Below are 22,310 nucleotides of genomic sequence, written 5' to 3'. Positions count from 1 at the left end.
TGTCCTAAACTCCCAGTAGTACCACCCTCCAACAGGGAGTATGGAAATGGGTGAGGGTGTGGTTTTTTTTGTTTTTATTTATTTTCTGATGACATACTGATTTGAGTTGCTCCTGAAATAGAGGGCCTGGGGACCAGGGATACGGAATGTCTTATGGAGTGTGAGGTAGCCCACCCAGCAGCAGTGCCGTGTCCAACATGTCAGTAGCACCCCACTTGAGGAGCACTCCTTTAATCAGGGCAATTGCCATTACTTGGATTTTACTCAGTAATTCTGGATTAGCCAATTAATTAATGAATTAAACCCATATTTATTGAGTGACCAATAATCCCGTGTTTTTGAGATTTTTCACCAGTTTCCTTGGCAGCTTTGTTCCATACTGGAGATAAGGAAGGTCTAGGGGATATGGTTGTTACGGATTGATTTGGAGGCTCATTCTAATGGCAAGGCCTTGCATTTCCAAGCTCAGGCTGTGCGTTCCCATTTATCTTTCCACCAGGGGTGGTACGACCCTGTATCTTCTAAATGGAGGGTCTATGGGATTCCCATATAAGGAAACAAACAAAGCAGTTTTATCTTGTATTTCAAGTAACTATAATTCAGTCATTAATATTAGCAAAAATAGCAGTTCTTTCTATTTTGTCAAGGATTTTTCAGTCTAAGGTCATGATTTTATTTTCTTTTAATGCCCTTGTTAGGCTTTGGCATCAGGATTATGCTGACCTCATAAAATAATTTGAAAGTATCCCCTCCTCCTGTATATTCTTTTTTTTTTTCCAATTGTAGTGTTCAGTGATTCATTATTTTTTTTTAAAGATTTTATTTATTTATTTGACGGAGATAGAGACAGCCAGTGAGAGAGAGAACACAAGCAAGGGGAGTGGGAGAGGAAGAAGCAGGCTCATAGCAGAGGAGCCCGATGTGGGGCTCGATCCCAGAACGCCGGGATCACGCCCTGAGCTGAAGGCAGACGCTTAACCGCTTTGCCACCCAGGCGCCCCTGGTGATTCATTATTTGCATATAACATCCAGTGCTCATTACAACACATGCCCTCCTTAATACCCATCACCGGGCTACCCCATCCTCTCACCCCCCTCCCCTCTGAAACCTTCAGATTGTTTCCCGGAATCCATAGTCTCTCATGGTTTGTCTCCCCCTCTCATTTCCCCTCCTTCTGTTTTCCCTTCCTTCCCCTAATGTCCTCTGTGCTGTTCCTTATTTTCCACATATGAGTGAAACCATATGATAATTGTCTTTCTCTGCTTGACTTATTTCACTTAGCATAATCTCCTCCAGTTCCATCCAGGTCGATGCAAATGGTGGGTATTCATCCTTTCTGATGGCTGAGTAATATTTCATTATATATATGGACCACATCTTCTTTATCCATTCATCTGTTGAAGGACATCTCGTCTTCTTCCACAGTTTGGCTATTGTGGACATTGCTGCTATGAACATCGGGGTGCATGTGCCCCTTCTTTTCACTACATCTGTATCTTTGGGGTAAATACCCAGTAGTGCAATTGCTGGGTCATAGGGTAGCTCTATTTTTAAATCCTTTATGTTCTGATGGTGCTTTTATATGGATGGTACTATTTCTTCTTAAAATGTTTGATGGAATTCACCAGTGAAACTTATGTGAGCCTGGAGTTTTGTTTGTAGGAAAAGTTTGATAAGAAATTCTGTTCTGGGGGCGTCTGGGTGGCTTAGTCGTTAAGCATCTGCCTTCAGCTCAGGGCATGATCCCAGCGGTCTGGGATCGAGCCCCACATCAGGCTCCTCTGTGGGGAAGCCTGCTTCTTCCTCTCCCACTCCACCTGTTTGTGTTCCTCTCTCACTGGCTGTCTCTCTCTGTCAAATAAATAAATAAATAAAATCTTAAAAAAAAAAAAGAAATTCTGTTCCGTAATAAGCATAGAGATTTTCTGTTTCATCATGCCAACTTTAGAAAGTTGTGTTTTTCAAGGAATTTGTCCATTTTATCAATGTTTTCTAATATATTGACAAAATGTGTTTCCTTAACATTTTTTTTTTTAATGCCTGTAGAATCTAAAGATGTTCCCTCTTTTGTTAAGGATAGAATTTGTATTTTTTTTCTCACTTCTTTCTTGATAAGTTTTGTTCAGTGGATCTCATAACTCTTCAAAGAACCAAATTTTGGGTTTGTTGGTTTTTTTTTTTTCCTGTTCTTTGTTTTCTATTTCATTGATATCTGCTTTGAACTTTTTTATTTTCTTTGACTTACTTTGAGTTTAATTTGCATTTCTTTTTCTAGCTTAAGGTGAAAACTTAGATAATTGATTTTAAGCTTTTTTCCTCTTCTCATATAGTCATTTAAAATTCCTCTATGAATTGCTTTAGCTGAATCCAAATCTTGATAGGTAATATTTTCATTGTTACTGAGTTCAGAATATTTTTTTTCTCTTGTGACTTTTTTCTTTGATTCATTTTTAAGAGAAATGTTTAATTTGTAAATATTTTAGAATTTTTAAATAATCCTTATTATCTAATTTACTACTATTGATGTCAGAAAACATAGCCTGTAACATTTTCATCTTTTGAAATGTGCTGAGATTTGTGTTATGTCCCAGGATGTATCTTGGTGCACATTTCATGCACACTTGAAAAGAATGTGTATTCCACGGTTGTTAGTATTTATAAATGTTCATTAGTTCAAGATGGCTGGTTTTATTCTATTATAGAGATGTGCAGTGTCTTTAGAGATTTTTTTGCCTAGTGGCTTTGTCCGTTTCTCCCTTTAGTTCTATCCGTTTTATTCACGTAGTTTGAAACTCTAAATACATACACATTTAGGATTGTCATATCTTTCTGATGAATTGACAGATTTTAATTTTTAAATGTCCGTCTGTATCTCAGATGGTAGTCCTTGTTTTGACATTTGCTTTGATATTGATACAACCACTGCAGCTTTCTTAATGCTTCATTTGCATGTGGCATATATGTTTTCATTCTTTTACTTTCAAACTATCTGTGGTCTCTCTATTTAAGGAGTGCCTCATTAACCCATTCTCATAATCTCTTTCAATTGCAGTGTTTGATTCTCTACATTTAATGTAATAATTGATGCAGTTAGATTTAGGTATGCCATTTTACAATTTGTCTTCTCTTTTTCTTTCCCCTGTTTCTCATTTCCTGCCTTTTGGGTAAATTGAATATTTTTAAATATTTCATTTCATCCCATTTAAATTTCAGTAGGCTTTTTGGTATGCCTTTTTGCATTATGTTTTCAGTGGTTGCTCTAGTGATCATGTCCTTGTCACAGTCTGCTAAAAGTTAACTTTGTACTACATCACCTAAGATGTAAGAATCTTGCAGCAGGGGCGCCTGGGTGGCGCAGTCGTTAAGCGTCTGCCTGCAGCTCAGGGCGTTTTCCCCGCGTTCCGGGATCGAGCCCCATATCGGGCTCCTCCGCTGTGAGTCTGCTTCTTCCTCTCCCACTCCCCCTGCTTGTGTTCCCTCTCTCGCTGGTTGTCTCTCTCTGTCAAATAAATAAATAAAATCTTAAAAAAAAAAAAAAAGAATCTTGCAGCAGTATAACTCCACTTAGCCCCACTCCTGTCCTTGGTATTATTGTTTTAATGTATTTTATTTTTATATACATCATAAATCTCCCAAGCCAATGTTATAATTACTGCTTTAAAAAGTCATTTGTCTTAAAAAGAAACTGAGTGGGAAAAAATAGCGTTTTACAATCCACATATTTACTATTTATAATATTCTTCCTTCCTGTAAGGCTTGCAGTTCCATCTGGTGTTTGTTTCTAAAGAATTTCTTTTAAGCATTTCTTGTAGGCAGGTCCTGTGAGTGACGAATATTCTTAGTTTTGGTTTATTTGATATTGTTTTTATTTCACTTTTTTTTGTAGATGATTGGATGATTGGTTGATACTGGATTTTTGTTTTTGGTTTTGGTTTTTTGTTTTTTTGATAGAGTGAGTGCTCATGTGCACACTCATGCGCATGCGTGCGCAGGGCCGGGGTGGGGCAAAGCGAGAGAGAGAGAATATCCCAAGTGGCCTCCACCCAGCGCAGAGCCTGATATGGGGCTTGATCCCACAACCTTGAGATCATGGCCTGAGCCAAAATCAAGAGTCAGACACCTAACCAGCTGAGCCACCCAGATGCCCCATTGGTTGATACTTTTTATCCTGAAATAGCTTTATAGGAAGTTGCAAAGATAATAGAGACAGACCCCAAGAACCCTTCACTGAGTTTCTCCTAATGGTTACATCTTATAAAGTTATAGTATAATATCAAATCCAGGAATTTGACATTGATGTGAATATGTGAATAATTCTGGGTAATTTTACCACTTGTGTAGATTTGTGTAACCAACACCACAATTGTTTTATCACCACAAAGATCTCCCTTGTGCTACCCCATTACAGCCATACAGACACGCTACACCCCAATATCCTTAACTCCTGGCAATCACCAGTCTGTTTTCTATCTCTAATTTTCTCATGTAGAGAATGTTTATATAAATGGAATCATGTAGTACGTGACTTTTTGAGATTGGCATTTTTTCATTTGGTATTATTTCTTTGAGGTTCATCCAAGTTGTTGCATGTAACAATGGTTTGTTTCTTTTATTGCTGTAGTATTCCAGAATATGGATGTACCACTGTTTATTTAGCCAGTCACCATTAAAGACATCTGGGTAGCTTCCAGTTTGGGGCCATTACAAATAAGTCTGCTATGAGTAGTTGTTTATAGGTTTTTGTGTGACCATAAGTTTTCATTTTTCTGGGATAAATGCCCAGGAATGTAATTGCTATGTGGTGTGTGTTTATTTTTTGTTTCGTTTGGTTTTATTTTGTCTTAAGAAACTGCTAAACTTTTCCAGGGTAGCTGTTTATTCACATCAGTAACATATGAGAGAGTTTCTCCACATCATCACCAGCATTTGGTATTGTCACCATTTAAAAGTTTTAGCTGTTCTAATAGTTGTGTAGTGCTGTTTCGTTGTGGTTTTAATCTGTATTCCCCTAATGTCTAGTTTTGTTGAACATCTTTTCATGTGGTTATTTGCTGTATATTATCTTTGGCAAAATGAATGTTTCTTCACGTCTTCTGATCATTTTCTAATTAAGTTTTTTCAATGATTAATTTTGAGAACTCATTATATATTCTAGATATGAGTCCTTTGTCACATATGTGGCTTGCAGATATATTTTCCTAGTCCGTAGCTTATTTTTCATCCTCTTAAGAGAGTTTCTAACAGTAAAAGTTTTAAATTTTGGTGACTTTATTGGTTTATCAATTTTTTTCTTTTATGGATCTTGCTAATTCTCAAAAACTTTCTCCTATATTTTTACAAAAAGTTTTATAGTTTTATATCTTATATTTAGCCCATGATCAGTTTGTGTTTCTTTCTGTGTAAGTTTTGTTTTTGGACTATGGATATCCAGTTTCTCCAGCACCTTTATTGAAAGTCAAAATCAAAAGCTTTTGCACAGTGAAGGAAACCATCAACAAAGAGATACCTACTGAATGGGAGAAAGTTTTTGCAAATAATATATCTGATAAGGGGCTAATAGCCAAAGTATATAAAGAGCTTACACAACTCAACACCAAAAAAACCAAACAACCTGATTTGAAAATGGGCAGAGGACCTGAATAGACATTTTTCCAAAGAAGACATCCAGATGGCCAACAGACACATGAAAAGATGCTTGGGGCGCCTGGGTAGCGCAGTCGTTAAAGCGTCTGCCTTCGGCTCAGGGCGTGATCCTGGCGATCCGGGATCGAGTCCCACATCAGGCTCTTCCGCTGGGAGCCTGCTTCTTCCTCTCCCACTCCCCCTGCTGTGTTCCCTCTCTCGCTGGCTGTCTCTCTGTCACATAAATAAATAAAATCTTTAAAAAAAAAAAAAAAAAAAGATGCTCAACATCACCCATCATCAGGGAAATGCAAATTAAAACCAAATACACCTGTCAGGATGGCTAAAATAAAAAATGGAAGAAATAACAAGTGTTGGTGAGGATGTACAGGAAAAGGAATCCTTGTACACTGGTGGAGGGAATGGTGTAGCCACTGTGGAAAACAGTGTGGAGGTTCCTCAAAAAATTAAAAATAGAAATACCATATGATTCAGTAATTCCACTACTTTGTATTTACTCAAAGAAAAGGAAAACACTGATTTGAAAAGATTTGCACCCCTATGTTTATTACAGCATTATTTACAATAGCCAAGGTATGGAAGCAACCTAAGCTTCCATTGATAGACTAATGGATAAGGAAGATATGGTGTATATATATACATATATATGTATATATATACAGTGGACACTTATGGCTCCATAAAAAGGATGAGATCTTACCATTTGCAACAGTAAAGATAGACCTAGAGGGTATTATGATAAGTAAAATAAATCAGACTGAGAAGGATAAATACTATGATTTTATTCATGTGGAATCTAAAAAACAAAACAAATGAGTAAACAAACAAAAAGCAGAGTCAGACCTATGCAGAGGACCTATGTTGTTTGCCAGAGTTGAGGTGGAGTGGAGGACATAGGATTCTAGTTATGGAATGAGTAAGTCACAGGAATAAAAGGCACAGCAAAGGGAATATAGCCAATGATATTGTAATAGGGTTATACAGTGACATTTTGTAGCTACACTTACAGTGAGCATATATTGTTCTGAAAAGTTGAATCACTATGTTGTACACCTGAAACCAATGTAACATTGTATGTCAACTGCACGAAAATAAAAAAATGAAATAAAATCAAAGACTATTTTTTTTTCTGTTTTGAATTGCTTTTGCATCTTTGTTAAAAATTAGATGGTTGTACTTGTATGGGGCTATTTCTTGGTTCTCTGTTTTGTTTTATTTGTCCATATGTTTGTCTCTCTACCAACACCATGCAGTCTAGATAACTATAACTGTGTAATGTCTTGAAATGGGCAGACTGATTCCTCCAGTTTAATCTTTTTCAAAATTGTTTTAGCTACTCTAGTTTCTTTGCCTTTTCATATACATTTTAGAATTTTCATATACATTTTAGAATAACCATGTGTGTGTCTACAAAAATTAGATTTTGGGATTTTGATAGAAATTACATTAAACCTGTATATCAATCTAAGTAGAATTGACATCTTTACTATGTTGAGTCTTCCAGTCCATGAATATGGAATATCTTTCCATTTATTTACATATTTGATTTATTTCATCAGCTGTTGTAATTTTCAACATATAAGTCTTGCACATGTTTTATATTTTGTTTTTCTAAGCAATTGTTAATGCTGTTGTGTTTTAATTTGGGTTTCCACATGTTCATTGTTAGTATATAGAAATATGGCTAATTTTTTTATGTTGATCTTCTATCCTCTGACTTTATTGAACTCACTTATGAGTTCTAAGAATTTTTTTGTTGCTCTTTATTCCTTGGGATTTCTAGGCAGACCATCATGTCCTCTCCAAATAGGAAAAGTTTTCACTCTTCCTTTGTGATCTATATGCCTGTATTTCCTTGTTTTACCATGTGCTGGCTAGAGCTTTCAGTACTATGTTGAACAGCAGCAGTGAGAGTGGACATCCTTACCTCATATCAGGTCTTCAGGGAAAGCTTTCAATCTTTTACCACTAAGTATAATGTTAGCTGTACGTTTTTTATAGAATTAAAAAAAATCAAGTTGAGGAAGGTCTGTTATATTCCTAATGTGCTGAGAATATTCATCATGAATGGGTATTGAATTTTGTCAAATGCTTTTTCTGTATCAATTGAAGGGATCATGTGACTTTTTTTTCTTCCCTAGCCTGTTAATTTGGTTGATTATATTGACTGGTTTTTGAATATTGAGCCAATATAGCTAACATGGTTTTACATATGTAATCATGAAGGATATTAGTCTGTAGTTTTCTCTTTTTTTGTCCTGCCTTTGTCTGGTTTTGGTATCAGGGTAATGGTAGTATTGGCTTCATAGAATGAGTTGGGAAATGTTCCCGTGTCTTCCGTTTTCTGGAAAATGTGGTATAGAATTTTAATTATTTCTTATATGTTTGGTAGAGTTCTCTAGGGAACCTATCCAGGCCTGGGGATTTCTGTTTGAGAAGTTTTTAATTAAATTCATTTCCTTATTAGGTATGATCTATTTCATATTAACAAAGTTGTGGTAGTTTGTGTTCTTTCTAGAATTCATTCATTTCATCTAAGTTGTCTATTATATGTGTGTGGAGCTGGTTATAGTATTCCATTCATTATTCTTTTGATGACTGAAAGGCTTTTTGTTTTTTCTCTCTTTCATTCTTGATATCAGTAATTCATGTCTTCTCTCCTTTTACTTTTGTCAGTTTTATTAACCTTATTAAATTATAAGCTTTTTATTTGATTGATTTTCTTTATTCCTTTTCTGTGTTCAATTTTCTTGATTTCTTTTTTGGTGTTTATTGTATATTTCCTTCTGCTTACTTTGGATTTGTTTTGCTATTCTTTTTTAGTTTCTTCAGATGAAAGCTTCGATTATTGATTTGAGACTTTTCATTTCTTCTTATGTAAGCATTTAGTGCTATAAATGTCCCTCCTGGCAGTGCTTAAGCTGTGTTCCTCACATTTTTTATAGGTTGTATTATCATTTTCATTCAGTTTAAAGCATTTTTAAAATTTCTGTTGCACTTCTTCTTTGACCCAAGGATTTTTTAGAAGCATGTTATTTAGTTTCCAAGAATTTGGACATTTTCTTCTTATCCTTTTGTTACTGATTTTTAGTTTGTTTCCATTGTAGATGGAAAACATACTCTGGTTTTAGTTCTTTCAAATTTTTTGAGTTTTTTTTTATAGCCATGGATATGATTTGTCTTGGTATACATTCTGTGCTTGTAAAAGAATGTGTGTTCTTCTGTTGTTGTGTAGATTTTTCTATAAATGTCAGTTAAATCCTGTTTGTTGGTGTTGTTGAGTAGTGTTGCTGATTTTTTGTCTAGCTATTCTAACAATTGTTGAGAGAGCAGTATTGAAATCTCCAATTGTAATTGTGAGTTTGTCTTTTTCTCCTTTCACTTCCATCAATTTTTACTTAAGATATTTGCAGTCCTTGTTTTGGTGCATACACATTTAGGGTTGTCTTCCTAAATGTGTTTAGCTATGTCTTCCTGGTGTGTTGACACTTAAATTCATACAATGTTCTGCTCTATCCCTAGTAATATTCTTTGGTCTTTAGTTTAGTTTTCTGATATTAATATAGTGATCTGCTTTCTTTTTATTAATACTTAAATGACATCTTTTTTCATTCTTATACTTTTATGTATGTTTTTATGTTTGAGGCCAGTTTCTTGTAGATACCCTTTGGGTCATTTTTTAAAATCAACTTTGCCAATCACTAGTTTTTTTCTCTCTTTTAAAAATTATTTACTAAGTTTTTATTTTAATTCCAGTATAGTTAGTGTACAGTGTTATATTAGTTTTAGGTGTACAATATGGTGATTTGACAATTCTTTACATCACCCGGTGTTCATCATGACAGGTGCACTCCTTAATCCCTATTGCCTATTTCACCCATTCCCCCACCCACCTATCCTCTGATAATCACGTTTGTTCTCTGTGGTTAAGAGTCTGTTTCTTGTTTGTCTCTTTCCTTTTTTTTTTTCCTTTGCTCATTTCTTTCTTTTTTTTTAAATTTTTTTATTATATTATGTTAGTCACCATACAGTACATCTCTGGTTTCTGATGTAAAGTTCGATGATTCATTAGTTACGTATAACACCCAGTGCACCATGCAATACGTGCCCTCCTTACCACCCATCGCCAGTCTATCCCATTCCCCCACACCCCTCCCCTCTGAAGCCCTCAGTTTGTTTCTCAGAGTTTATTTAAAAAGTCCAACTCCTGATCTTAATCTGTTAGTACTGACTGTTTTCAAGTTTGAAATCTCCTCACTAGTTCCTTGTCTCTTGCACAGCGGAGCGGCTGGTGTTGCTCCTTCATGTACTTCCTAAAATCCCCACCCTACATCCCAGTGACTTCCACTATGTGACATTGCTGCCACCGTAGCTTCTCATTGTGTCATCTGATTGGAAGGTGACATGGTTACTTTCCAGAATAGTCCGTAATATCCACACCCAGAGTTCTTTAGGACCAGCGCTGCAGGCCTTAACAGTAGCTTGAATGTGACCAGTGGAGGAAAAACACTACATATTGTGGTAAACTGCAGAGCATTCGCAACCAAAATGGTTCCTGTCATCCCAGAACACCCCCCCCCCCAGTAGAAGTGTTCATACACAGAGAAGGAGAAAGTGAGGAAGAGTATAGTGAGATTTTTAGAGCATGGATTGTGAAATTATATGCTAAATTAGCAAGAAAGGGGTTTCTCCCTGACACTTGGCTAACATTCAGTGAGCAAGGCTAATAATAAGAATATTCTGCCCAAATTTTAATGATTTTTAGCTACGTATCTTCATTACAAAAGAAGAAAATGCTTTTCTGGGGCTCCTGGGTGGCTCAGTTGTTAAGCGTCTGCCTTCTGCTCAGGGCGTGATCCCCGCGTTCTGGGATCGAGCCCCACATCGGCCTCCTCTGCTGGGAGCCTGCTTCTTCTCCCACTCCCCCTGCTTGTGTTCCCTCTCTCGCTGGCTGTCTCTCTCCCTGTCAAGAAATAAATAAAATCTTAAAAAAAAAAAAAAGAAAGAAAGAAAGAAAGAAAGAAAGAAAGAAAGAAAGAAAATGCTTTTCTGTCCTGTTTTTACAAGTGAAAAGTGTTTCCTCTTCATCATCACTTGATCATTTATATCCTTTTGGCTAACTTTAGGTAATGGTGTGTTTTCCCTGTTCTGACTAATTTTTATGACAAATTATAAAGAAATCTCATAAATTCCTGCTGCTTGCTTTCCTTGTCTGTTTTCAGTCTGTTTTCTCAGAGTCCACAGTCTCTCAGGCTTCATTCCCCCTTCTGATTACCCCCCTTTCTTTATCCCTTTCTTCCCCTATCGATCATCCTAGTTCTTATGTTCCATAGATGAGAGAAATCATATGATAATTGTCTTTCTCTGCTTGACTTATTTCACTTAGCATTATCTCCTCCAGTGCCGTCCATGTTGCAGCAAATGTTGAGAATTCGTTCTTTCTGATAGCTGAGTAATATTCCATTGTATATATGGACCACAACTTCTTAATCCAGTCATCTGTTGAAGGGCATCTCGGTTCCTTCCACGATTTAGCTATTTTAAATTCCACATATGAGTGAAATCACATGGCATTCAGCCATAAAAAAAGAATGAAATCTTGCCATTTGCAATGACATGGATTGAGCTAGAGAGGATAATGCTAAGTGAAATAAGTCAGTCAGAGAAAGCCAATTACTATCTTTTAATTGTTGTACTCAGGACATTTATATTTATATGAATTATTAATTTGTAAGGGCTTAGACTGTGTATTGCCTTTTTGACCTCTGCCTTAATCATCGTGGACAAAAGAACCAGGAAACCAAGAAACAAACCTTGTTTTTCCTCTCCATTCATTCATGCATTAAAGGATTATGCACGTCATAAATAGTTAGCATGTATTATAGCACCTAGAAATATTTTATTATTTAGGACAGAATACCAAGCATCCCAGATTTTTGGTGTCACTGGGGATATAATTTGAATGGTGTTAGAGAAAAACATTTTGAAATAAAAATAAAAAATGTTTATAATGCACCATTTTGACTGCTTTCCTTTATGAAAATACAGATTATGTGACTTCTCTGGGGAGACTTGTGGCTTCCCGGTATGCTGATGGCCTGTTTCCACAGTTCTACAGACCCGAAGATGGCAGAGTATACAACGTAAGTCTGAATTCCCTTGACGGACAGGCCCTTTGATATGCTTCTAGGTCTGGGAGTGGCCTAGCTGGAGAGGCACACACTGCTTGCTATTGATGCAATGGAGCCAAGGCCTTATCAGGGCTGCAGGCTTTCTTGTGACAGTGTGGAGAGTGCTGAAAGTTAAGGCTTAGGACCTGGGAAGGGAAGCACTTGACCTGTTAGAGATGAGTGCATGAAGCTGTTGGCCAGAAAGTAAAAGCCTTTGCATATCAGTACTTTGTTTTGCCTTGAAAATAAAGAAGAAAGAGGAGTGTGATCCAGGTTAGCAGACAGGCAAGAGCAGCTGCTGACCTGACAAATGCCCTGGGAATAGAGGGCTGCTTTTACAGGTAGTAGTTGACAGAGCAAGCGGCACCTCTTACTGGAGTCCTGAGTTCCAGCAATTCAACACGTGACTTGTGTACCCCCATAATGTGTCCACAGGGAGCTCACAAAGACACATGTCCCATCACATCACTTTATGGATATTTGTGTCAATGCACATCTATGTACCACCTGGACTGTTGCTTCTAAATATTAAAGAAGTTTAGGGGCGCCTGGTTGGCTTAGTTGGTGGAGCATGTGACTCTTGATCTCAGGGTTGTAAGTTCAAGCCCCACATTGGGTGTAGAGATGACTTAAAAATTCAAATCTTAAAAAAAGTTTAAATTATTTTTTGAACTTATCCTGGTTCTAAGCAGTAATATCCATAGAATCTTGAGTCTGGTGTGCTAAATATATTTTTTATAATTTTGCCTTTTATCTGAACTACATGGAAATCAGTACAGAACTATGGAAAACATCCATCTTTGCCATCTGACCCCAACTACAGCCCCTGCGACATGGTCCCGCCCTGGTTTCTGTACTGTGGTAGAAAGTTGAATAAGTGCTGTGAATACTGGAGAGAGATTTAGGAATTCTGCCTTTAGCAGCCAGGGAAAGCAACAGGAAGTGGTACTGGAGCTTGAGGAATAAGCTGGAGAGGTAAAGGGGTAGAGAAGGAAAGCAGTTTAAGGCAGAGGGAACAGCATGAACTAAGGCATGAAAATGTGAAGTTAGGTGGTGTGTTCAGAAAACACATCTTCTGGAAGTGTTTCTAGGGAGTGTTCTGAGGATCGTTCAAGTTAAAAATAAGTTACCAGATCTTTCAAACTTTTATTCTTCATAGAAGAGGACACACTTTTTTCTTATTCCTTTTCTGTGTCTCCTGCCTCCCTAAACCCTAAGAGACCTTGCACAGTTGTGCCTGATCTGTGTGACTGATGTTTTTTTTTGTGTATATAAGAAGTGACCTGCAAGCTTCTGTCACCTTTCGGGGACAGCCTCTAGAGGTGTTGGTGGCAGCCAAGAGTGATCAAGTGATCCCGGTCAGGGGAGCGTGGCCTGAGAGACAAGAGGATACAGGGCCCAGGTTGTGAGCAGGAGGCTGAGTCACTGGGGCGGCGTCCCTTAGAGGAAGCCAGGCAGATGTGCTGGCATGTCTAGAAGCATTTTCAGAAATATTTTTGGCATGTCGTCCTTAGGAAAACTTTAGTGAGCCTTATTATTTCCCATCGGCCTTTGCTGAGCTCTCTTTTCTTCTACCTAATTCCTTGAAATGTCCCCTGGACATTTTCTGGTAAACCTAATTCTATAATTATAAAGACAAAATGCAATTTAGAAACACATTTTTTTTTTAAAGTGCTGAATTTTGAATAGATCTCATCATCATCATTTCTTCTGTGGGGACTCATCCAAAGGCTTTTTTAGTTGAGAGATTGGAACACTTCCTCGTGGATTCTGTGGGGTTTAGAGGGTCATCGACAAAATTATTATTAACGCCCAGTTCTTGATGGCAGAGGCCATGACCCAGTGGGCCCCGTTGTTCCAGGCTGCAGGACAGTTCAGATGACGTACGTTGGTGTGTTTTTGTTCTGTGTCTTTCTTTTCTTTTTCCGCTTTGATTTTCATTAAGTTGACAGCTAAATCAGAACTGATCTATCAGTTTGTGGAACATTTAACACAAGCCGTGGAGAGTTACAAGCAGCGGATGGACTGGCTCACCAGCAGAAGCCGGCAGATTTTTGGTGTCATCTTGGAACAGCACATCACCATCGTGCTGGATTTTGGCGGCATGATGGAGGAGGAGCTTAATCTGTGCCAGGATGCTCTAACAATGGTCCTCCAGGAGCAGGTGGCTCACATAGCCAAGTTTAATATCATACGGTGAGTCCCCATTGGAAGGGGTATTTCTGTGAAACCTCATAAGTAGTTTTCATTGATTTGGAGTTAAGTAACATATCTTTAGGGAGGGAGGAGGTATTATCTTACCATTTCTTAGGATGTGTAATCCCAGCAGGAGACCCACAGTGAAACCTTACATCTGCTTTGCATGTGGCATCTTAGTTTTCAAATTAGAAGAGATGTAGAAACATACTTTTCTTCAATGCATGGCAAGATCAAAATGTAAGAATAGGAATTTCACTGAATATATACTTAAGGCCATAAAAATCTCTTCGGTTGTTTGAGATATTAGTCTGAATAATGGATTCAGCCTTGTCACAGATATCACTGTTTTTCAGACTGAGCTTGTGACCCCCCTGTAAGTTGACCCCCTTAATAGAACAGCAGGTGGCCGCCTTTATAGAATTTCCCATATTTCAGAGTTTTCACAATCAATTATTTACGGATTCTTGGATTCAAGAGAATTTGGGCTCTAAGGCCAACTTTTCATGTGGAACAGTGGCTGTACCTCCCTGACAGGAAAAATCTGGATGAAGGGGGGCATCTATTTAATTGAGTTTTTCTTTTGAAGAAAATATTTTCAGCTAAACAGATGACATCTTTGGGGATGTTGCCTAATTGTGTTCTATCCCGGATTTCTATTTCCGTCACAGATATATTACTGAAGGAATCAAGTCTTAAGTCTGCAATGCCTTAGCTTTCTTGGAAACCTATGCTATAGCATTTAGGCCGCTCAGCCAGATTTCTACCCACATAGAGGTGACACAGGTGTGAGGCAGACTCTGTCTCAGGGTGGTTTATGAGGGACAGCTCAGGCTGGTCCATTAGGCCACGATTCATACAATTCTTGTAATTATGAATGCATATATGATTTATATAATTTGTTCAATTATAAACACAGAGATAAGTAGATATAAATGGCTGTTCTTTCTTGGGGGGATACCATCACTGCTTTCTAAGTCCAGACTCCATGGTTTAATCACATATCCCCAGGATTTAAAAACTAATGCTTTGCTGAACTCAATACTATTTTTGATTCAGAAGAGGTAACTGATGCGAATTTGGCACAATAAAACAGTGTCTTAAAAGAATTAGAAATAAAATTTTAGAGTAATAGAATTGCTGCTGATTTACAAATCTTAATGCCGTGAATCCTTATAAATTTACTATTAATGGAAGATAGTTGTATATAAACCTGCCTGTTTGTGAAAATAATTCCCTCAATAATTTTAATGCGGCTATTAAATTTTACATTTTTGAGATTTTTGAATTCTCCTGTACACATTGTTTTTCCTATCAGTACAGCTTACGGAAGGTAAGGGCACTTTGGAGACCGATCTTAAAGAGCTCGCCCGACGTATTGGTAAATTTTGGAGGGCCAGGAACTGTGTTTTCTTTCCTTCAGCTCTGCTGATGTTAAGTGGCTTGTTGCTTGCAGCTCTGAGGCTGAGGGCTGACAGCTAGGTTGCCCACTGCCCCATGACAGCCCCATGTGATTCCTTTCAGGGTTTCCCAGAGGCCTGTGAAATGGCAAGAAAATGCTGTTCCTGTGACCGAACAGTCCATAGCCGCTGCCATCAGTTGGGTTGAGAAACTGCCTTTTGAGCTGGCTGTGAGCCAGGCTAGCTGTCTGGACGCCCTGCTGGAAGCCGGGAATGACAAAACGGTAAGTGTGCGTCCATGTGGGCCCCAGGTCACATCGGTGGCTTCCAGCTTCTCTCTCCACACCCAGTACCCCCATACTGCCTCTCAGCTGACCTGGGTCCTCCCAGCAGCATCCCACAGAGACCCCAACACTGGCATTGAGGAGCCCCGAAAGTCTCAATCCTCTTCACCTCCGAATTTAGAACCAATTAAGAAATAGGCGATGGGCCCCAGGTGGGGATCCAAATAGCAGCTTTGTTGGTGGCAGAGCTGGAGCAACCAAACTGAGACTCCTTAACCCTGCCCCCTGAGCCTGGCGGGGATCCCTCTGGGTGATTAGGGTGCAGGGTTGACCCCTGTTTAGCCAGTGACAGTGGAGCCACGTGCTGCTCGCAGCCACTGAGCAGTGAGAAGGGACAGGGGATTCGGCAGAGTTGTGCATCTCTCATATTGTGGTTCTGCTCTTATTCTCCTGACGATTAGATAAATCAGTCCATCTGTTACGGGGGCAGGGGGCGGGGAGAGGTTGGGAGACTCTTCACAGAACCCTGAGGTTGAGGAAGTAGGGAGTCCCCATCTATGTTCTGAATCTCTCCCAGTTCCTCTTCTTCACGAATGGGTCTGTTATGTGCTTTCCAAGGTGATGTATACCCACGTAGATGCAGCATCCATTTTGAATATTAATGCATGCACATGTGCTTTTTGACAAGACCTTTTGGACATAACGCTTCACTTGGAAGAAGTGCTGAAATGGTGGTGGTTTATGTTCTTTTAGCCACAGGGTGTGGCTTTTTGTGAGTGATTCTGACGATGGAACTTGAAGGGAGTGGCAAGATAGCAGGGAAGAACTCTGGGCAGGTGGGGTTCTTTGGTCAGCCTCAGCTTCCCAGGTAGGAATAGATCTGCTTTCCCTTGGGATACAGATACTTAATTAATATTTATTGATTGGTATTAATTAGTACTTAATTGCTTCCTCTGCTCTGGACTCCCGTGATTCTGTAGATTTCGAGCTTTACTCTGCTATATTAAGAAGTCCTTTCTTGGGCAAGGAGGCCATGTGCTGGCACCTTGAAAGGATAGCCCCCAGTGGTCACCAAACTGTTTATTGATACTGAGGATGATAGTTTAAAATTAGAAATGCATTGTTTATCCTTTCGAAGCCAGAGGAACAAATGGTTCCCATTAAAGAACAAAATAGAAGCTACTTTGTTCTTTGGCCTTTCAAGTTTGTTTTAACATCTGTAAAATTTCAATTGTCTGGACACTATAATAAGCATTCAAGAAATGGAACATTACCCAGGCTCTTGGATGAGTGTGTGCGCGCACGCACATGCATGCCTGAATGTACACACACACACACACACACACACACACACACACACGTGTTCTGTTTCTTTGTTCACCTAGCTACCTCGGTCATAGCTGACTCTGGTGACCTGCCATGACTTGAAGATTTCCCGTGACCTTTGATTTTTCTATTTTACTTTCTTCTGGTTTATGCTTCTCCTTTCTTGGATTAATCCCCACCCCAGGAAATATGGAACAATGTAATGAGTTCCAGGGAAGTCCTATAGAAGAGGAAGAACCCAGAAAGAGGTTAATAGGCACTGATTATCAAATGCCACTTAAAAATTCTTGAGACGAGACTGCGGAGTATGGCAAATATAAAACATACTCAGACCACTGTATCCTTCCTCCTAGAGCTTATATCTAGAAATGGTCCCTAGGAAACTTCTAGTAACTGCAACTGCCTCCTATATAAAAATGCCATGCCCTATGTTTTGTGAGGTGCGGGGGGTGGGGAGAGGAATGTGTTCCCCTAAGGGCTGCCCCTCTGCTCTGTGCCTCGTGCCCACCCCACTGCGTTTCAAATGGATTCACATTGCTGGTTTTTTTTTCTGTAAGTAGAAAAGATATAAGGCTTAAGAAACTTTTGAACGGTAAGTCTAGATACACAGACTTTAGCTACCGATGATAACCTGCTTTGGGTTAGCATCTCCCGTGAGTGAGTCCTGAGAAGAACCAAGAGAGTGGCTGTTGTCTTGTGTTCAAAGATTAACATGGAAGTTGGGCTTTTGTATCCGACCCACATGAGGAGGAAGGGCTGACTGATGCGCTAGGTGTGGGGGAAGGGGATGCTCAGAGGCTACTGGCCTCTTTCAGAACTGGGCTTTGTACCCATAGTCGGGCCAGAAGACTGACCAGGCAGGGATGACTGAGGGTGAGCCTTCAAATCCAGAGGAGCCAGGCAGTGTGGGGGTCTGCTTGAATCCCGGCTCTGATGGCAGCACGTGGAAAGCACTACTGATGGAGGAAGTATCCTGTGCAAAAGGGCCTGGCTCGTGGCAGCCTGTGGGGTACTGAGGCGATGTCTGGCAGTTTAGAGGGGCTGGCGTTGTCCTCAGAGCCCAGGTACACCATCCAGCCCAGGGTTTCTGCTCTGCAGTATCCTGTGGCCCCAGGATGTGTCTTTGGGAAGTTGGCATCTTCTCTGGCCTTAATGAGGAGGGGTGTTGTGCCAGGAGGCCCTGGAAGACCTGCTGATCCAGGATGTGAGGGGTTGTTCGGAAAGAGAAGGCTGGAGATCCAAAGCCCTGATTCCCAGCTGCCTAAGAAGGCTAACTGAGGGGACTTCATTCTGCTTTCAGCAGAAGGCTACCTGCCCAAAGGGTACCTGGTTTCTCTTTGTGGTGTCTCAGCCTCTCTTCCATCCAACCGATAGGCACACATTTGTGTACTTTAAAAACATATCCTCTTCACTGGAAGAGTAAATGGGTGAATTAGAGCCAGACCCATATGATTCCATAAGGAACCTTCACCACTGGACAGTAAACCGAAGGGCTGGCCATACCAATCACAAGCATGGCAATGGTTCAGCCAGGCATCAGATCTTTTCACCTCTGTGTCCCTAGAAATGGCAGTGCCTGGCAAGGGCTCGATAAATGTTGAACATTAAAGGAATGGGAAAGAAGTAGTGTTGATATTTTTGAAGTTGGGGCTAGATGTAGGTCCAAGAAATTCCCATTCCTCATGCTATGGTCCAGGTTTGAGTTTTTTGAATTGAAGGGTGGTAGTCTGCATGGGACCAGGCAAGTGAATTTGCTGAGCCTTGTATGACTGTGGTGGGGATAGTGGGTGGAGACAGGGACCCCGAAGCCTGGCATGCCAGAAAGTTGGTGGTGGTCAAGGGTGTCAGGAGGGATTGGAGAATTTAGCTGGATTAGTATCCAGAGGGCAGTCACCACCATCGGGGGGAATCAGAAAATCAAAATGGGCCGAATAAGGAAAGGACTACCGCAGGTACAGGGAAGATCTGGAAGTCAGATCCAAGGTCTGGAGTTGGTCAGAACCGTTCAAACAGTCACAGTTTTATGAAGAGCAAGACAATGTTGCTAGACCTCTCACTCCCATCCTGGTTGACTTTCATTTGACTTTCATTCTTGCAGAGTGGAGATTTTTATAGCCGGAGGCTTCTGGCAGACTACAGCAGAGGACAGTCAGGGCAGAAGCAGCCGCTACCAGTCCGGCTCTTCTTTTTCCCCAAACCTGTGTCTGAGAAGGTGTCAAGGCCTCTTTGGCTGGGCGGAATGCAGGCTGCCATGGGCAGCTGCAGAGCAAATGGTCCAGACAGAATAAGGCATTTCAAGTGGCAACAAACGCTCTACCCTCTTTTATGTAGTGTAAAGTGGCAAGAGTATTTGACTCCCAGTAACAGAGCCGAATGGAACCCCAAATGTTTTCTGTATCTTGTGTTATCAAATTTAGTGCAAATTAGCACTTAGGGAAATGCTGGTCAGTGAGAAAGTGGCTCATGGTCCTGGCTGCTGCTGCTAACCCTCAAGACCGGCCCTTGCCCTGAGGACCTCAGAGGTGCTGGGCCGGGGGAGAGGATTCCACTGAGGTCAGTTCCCTTGAGCCCACACTACCTCATGCAGGTTTTAGTCGGTGGTGTTGATATCAGGGGCTAGGAGCCTTGGATGGTGTGAGAGCCGCAGAAGTAAAACAGTCTCTGGCCGCCTTCCTGTCCCATGATCTTGCTTGCACAGTTCTGGGATTCACATCCGTTTCTAAGAGGTGACCAGCCTTGCCGTGATGAGCCGATAGAATGAAGTGGTTGAAAGCAAGGGCAGAAGCTCATGGGGTTAGGCAGCTAGATTTACTAGCTGAAAGACCAGGTCATTTAACCTATCCAGACCTCAGTTTCTTCATCTGTAAACTGGGTGTGATAATAAGAATTTTCCACAGAACTCTCGTGAGCGTTGAATAAAATAATTCATGTTGGCTCATCATCCCGAAGAGCAGATGATCCTAAAACCATGTCACTTTAAAAGGCATTTTGCCAGTCGGTGGGGAATGGGGCGAGGTAGCATATTTACCTTCCTCTCCTTTTTTTCTCAGTGTCATTATGTGAGTGGAAAGGAGAGGCAGGAAGGCAGTGTGCGGGAAGGGATTGGGGGTGCTATAGGTGGTCTCATTGTAGAGCATGTCCCCCCACGGATCCCCAGGGAATCCGTGGCACGGCTAACCGAAAACATAGGCAATTAAGAAGCTGAGAAATGAACTTAATGGATAGTGAATAACCCTGGAGCCCGAATGAAGGACAGGAACTCCTGACTCACTGCTGGCTACAGCAATTTTTAGCTTGATGAAATCTCCAGGGAAAAACATTTCTGCACAAGGATTTCAGACTCTTGGGTCATTGCCAGAGCAGAGAAGCTGAGTTTGCATGACGTGCAACAGAGATGCATGGTGTCAGAAGCCGCTGACAGACCACCTAGAGATGTTTGTCCTCACTCACCTCCCTGCTGAACTAACAAATCTTACAAAATACTCCGTGGGTCTGTTCTCCTCTCTTGGGCCACATGTGACTTTAGATCCTTATGTGAGGTTGAACCCGTCCCCCTGCTAAGCTTGGGCCCTGACCCAGCTGGGGCACTAAGAACAACGTAGCGAAGGGAAGCCGATTTAACACCTCTCACACAAGGTAATGTGTAACACGGCGGGAGGAGGGGGGCGAGGGGATGCTTTGGGCGGAAGGGGAAGAGAATGCATTTGCTGGGAGAATAAATTAGTTGCCTAACAAGGAGTATAGAGAGCATCATTTCTTCCTTCTTTCAGTATTTTTTCTGCCTCTTTTTTTTATGTGTATATATATATTTTTATTAATAATATTTTTTATTATATTATGTTAGTCACCATACAGTACATCCCTAGTTTTTGATGTAAAGTTCCATGATTCATTACTTGCGCATAACACCCAGTGCACCATGCAATATGTGCCCTCCTTAATAACCATCACCAGCCTATCCCATTCCCCCACCCCCTCCCCTCTGAAGCTCTCGGTTTGTTTCCCAGAGTCCATAGTCTCATGTTTCATTCCCCCTTCTGTTTACGCCCTTTCTTAATCCCTTTCTTCTCCTACCGATCTTCCTACTTCTTATGGTCCATAAATGAGTGAAACCATATAATTGTCTTTCTCTGCTTGGCTTATTTCACTTAGCATTATCTCCTCCAGTGCCGTCCATGTTGCAGCAAATGTTGAGAAATCGTTCTTTCTGATGGCTGAGTAATATTCCATTATATATATGGACCACATCTTCTTAATCCGGTCATCTGTTGAAGGGCATCTCGGCTCCTTCCATGATTTAGCGATTGTGGACAACGCTGCTATGAACATTGGGGTGCATATGGCCCTTCTCTTCACTACGTCTGTAGTGCAATTGCTGGATCATAGGGTAGCTCAATTTTTAACTTTTCGAGGGACCTCCACACTGTTTTCCAGAGTGGCTGTACCAACTTGCATTCCCACCAACAGTGTAGGAGGGATCCCCTTTCTCCACATCCTCTCCAACGATTGTTGTTTCCTGCCTTGTCAATTTTTGCCATTCTAACTGGCGTAAGGTGGTATCTCAGTGTGGTTTTGATTTGAATTTCCCTGATGGCTAATGATTTTGAACATTTTTTCATGTGTCTGTTAGCCATTTGTATGTCATCATTGGAAAAGTGTCTGTTCATATCTTCTGCCCATTTTATGATTTGTTTTCTGCCTCTTGGTAACTGGCTAAGAGGTATACAACATTGCTCAGTCTTTACTTCCCATTGAGTCCTTTTTGAAATCAGGGAGCGGGTTTGAAAGGCCTGAGAGAAAGAGTCATGGAGGCGAGGTGGGCCTTTTTGAGCCCCGTGGGAAGAAGGCTGTCACTGGACTAGGCTGCTCTCAGTTCCCACTGTGGCTGTGGCCTCACTGGCATCAGAGGACCACTGCCTCTTTGGGCACAGTTGGCCCCAGCTGCTGCAGACAGGGTGGCCCAGCCAGCTGGGGAGCTGACCATAAGTCCTCTTCTCTCTGCCTCAGGTGAGTATAAGGCCCAGGTTTGAGGTCGAACTGAGGTACCTGACTGTTTATCTTCAGCTAGCAGGGGTTTGTGATTAGAGCAGAGACAGGCTCACGAGTCCTAAGGGGATGGTGATACCTATTCATCCCTTCAAGCCCAATGCATTCTCTGGGGATTCTTCCCCAGTTTTCTGTGGAAATGATCAATTAGGGTGTATTAAGGGGCCGATGACATGAATCCTGGCTCTCTCTGGGTTTTAACTTTCTGAGATATATGCATGCATAAGTGCAAGTCATCTTGTTT

The 22,310-nt window shown here is 40.7% G+C and overlaps 1 protein-coding gene across 12 annotated transcripts in view; it reads left to right on the top strand.

Annotated features, from left to right (window-relative positions):
* The window catches only part of VWA3B (von Willebrand factor A domain containing 3B), a 215,316-nt gene that overhangs the window by 5,735 nt on the left and 187,271 nt on the right, over positions 1-22,310 (top strand). For all 12 annotated transcript variants that reach the window (XR_007190847.2, XR_006408145.3, XR_006408143.3 and 9 more), the window contains 3 exons: positions 11,693-11,787; positions 13,760-14,010; positions 15,535-15,694. Coding sequence is in view for 9 of the 12 variants with exons in the window: in XM_044378496.3 (XP_044234431.2) it covers positions 11,693-11,787; positions 13,760-14,010; positions 15,535-15,694 (506 nt within the window). In the remaining 3 variants the exon portion in view is untranslated. The remainder of the gene's footprint in view (positions 1-11,692; positions 11,788-13,759; positions 14,011-15,534; positions 15,695-22,310) is intronic.

Source organism: Ursus arctos, unplaced genomic scaffold (assembly GCF_023065955.2).
Source record: "Ursus arctos isolate Adak ecotype North America unplaced genomic scaffold, UrsArc2.0 scaffold_8, whole genome shotgun sequence".
NCBI lineage: Eukaryota > Metazoa > Chordata > Mammalia > Carnivora > Ursidae > Ursus > Ursus arctos.
The sequence above is the reverse complement of the archived record's forward strand: the minus strand, read 5'-3'. Positions and strand labels throughout refer to the sequence as shown.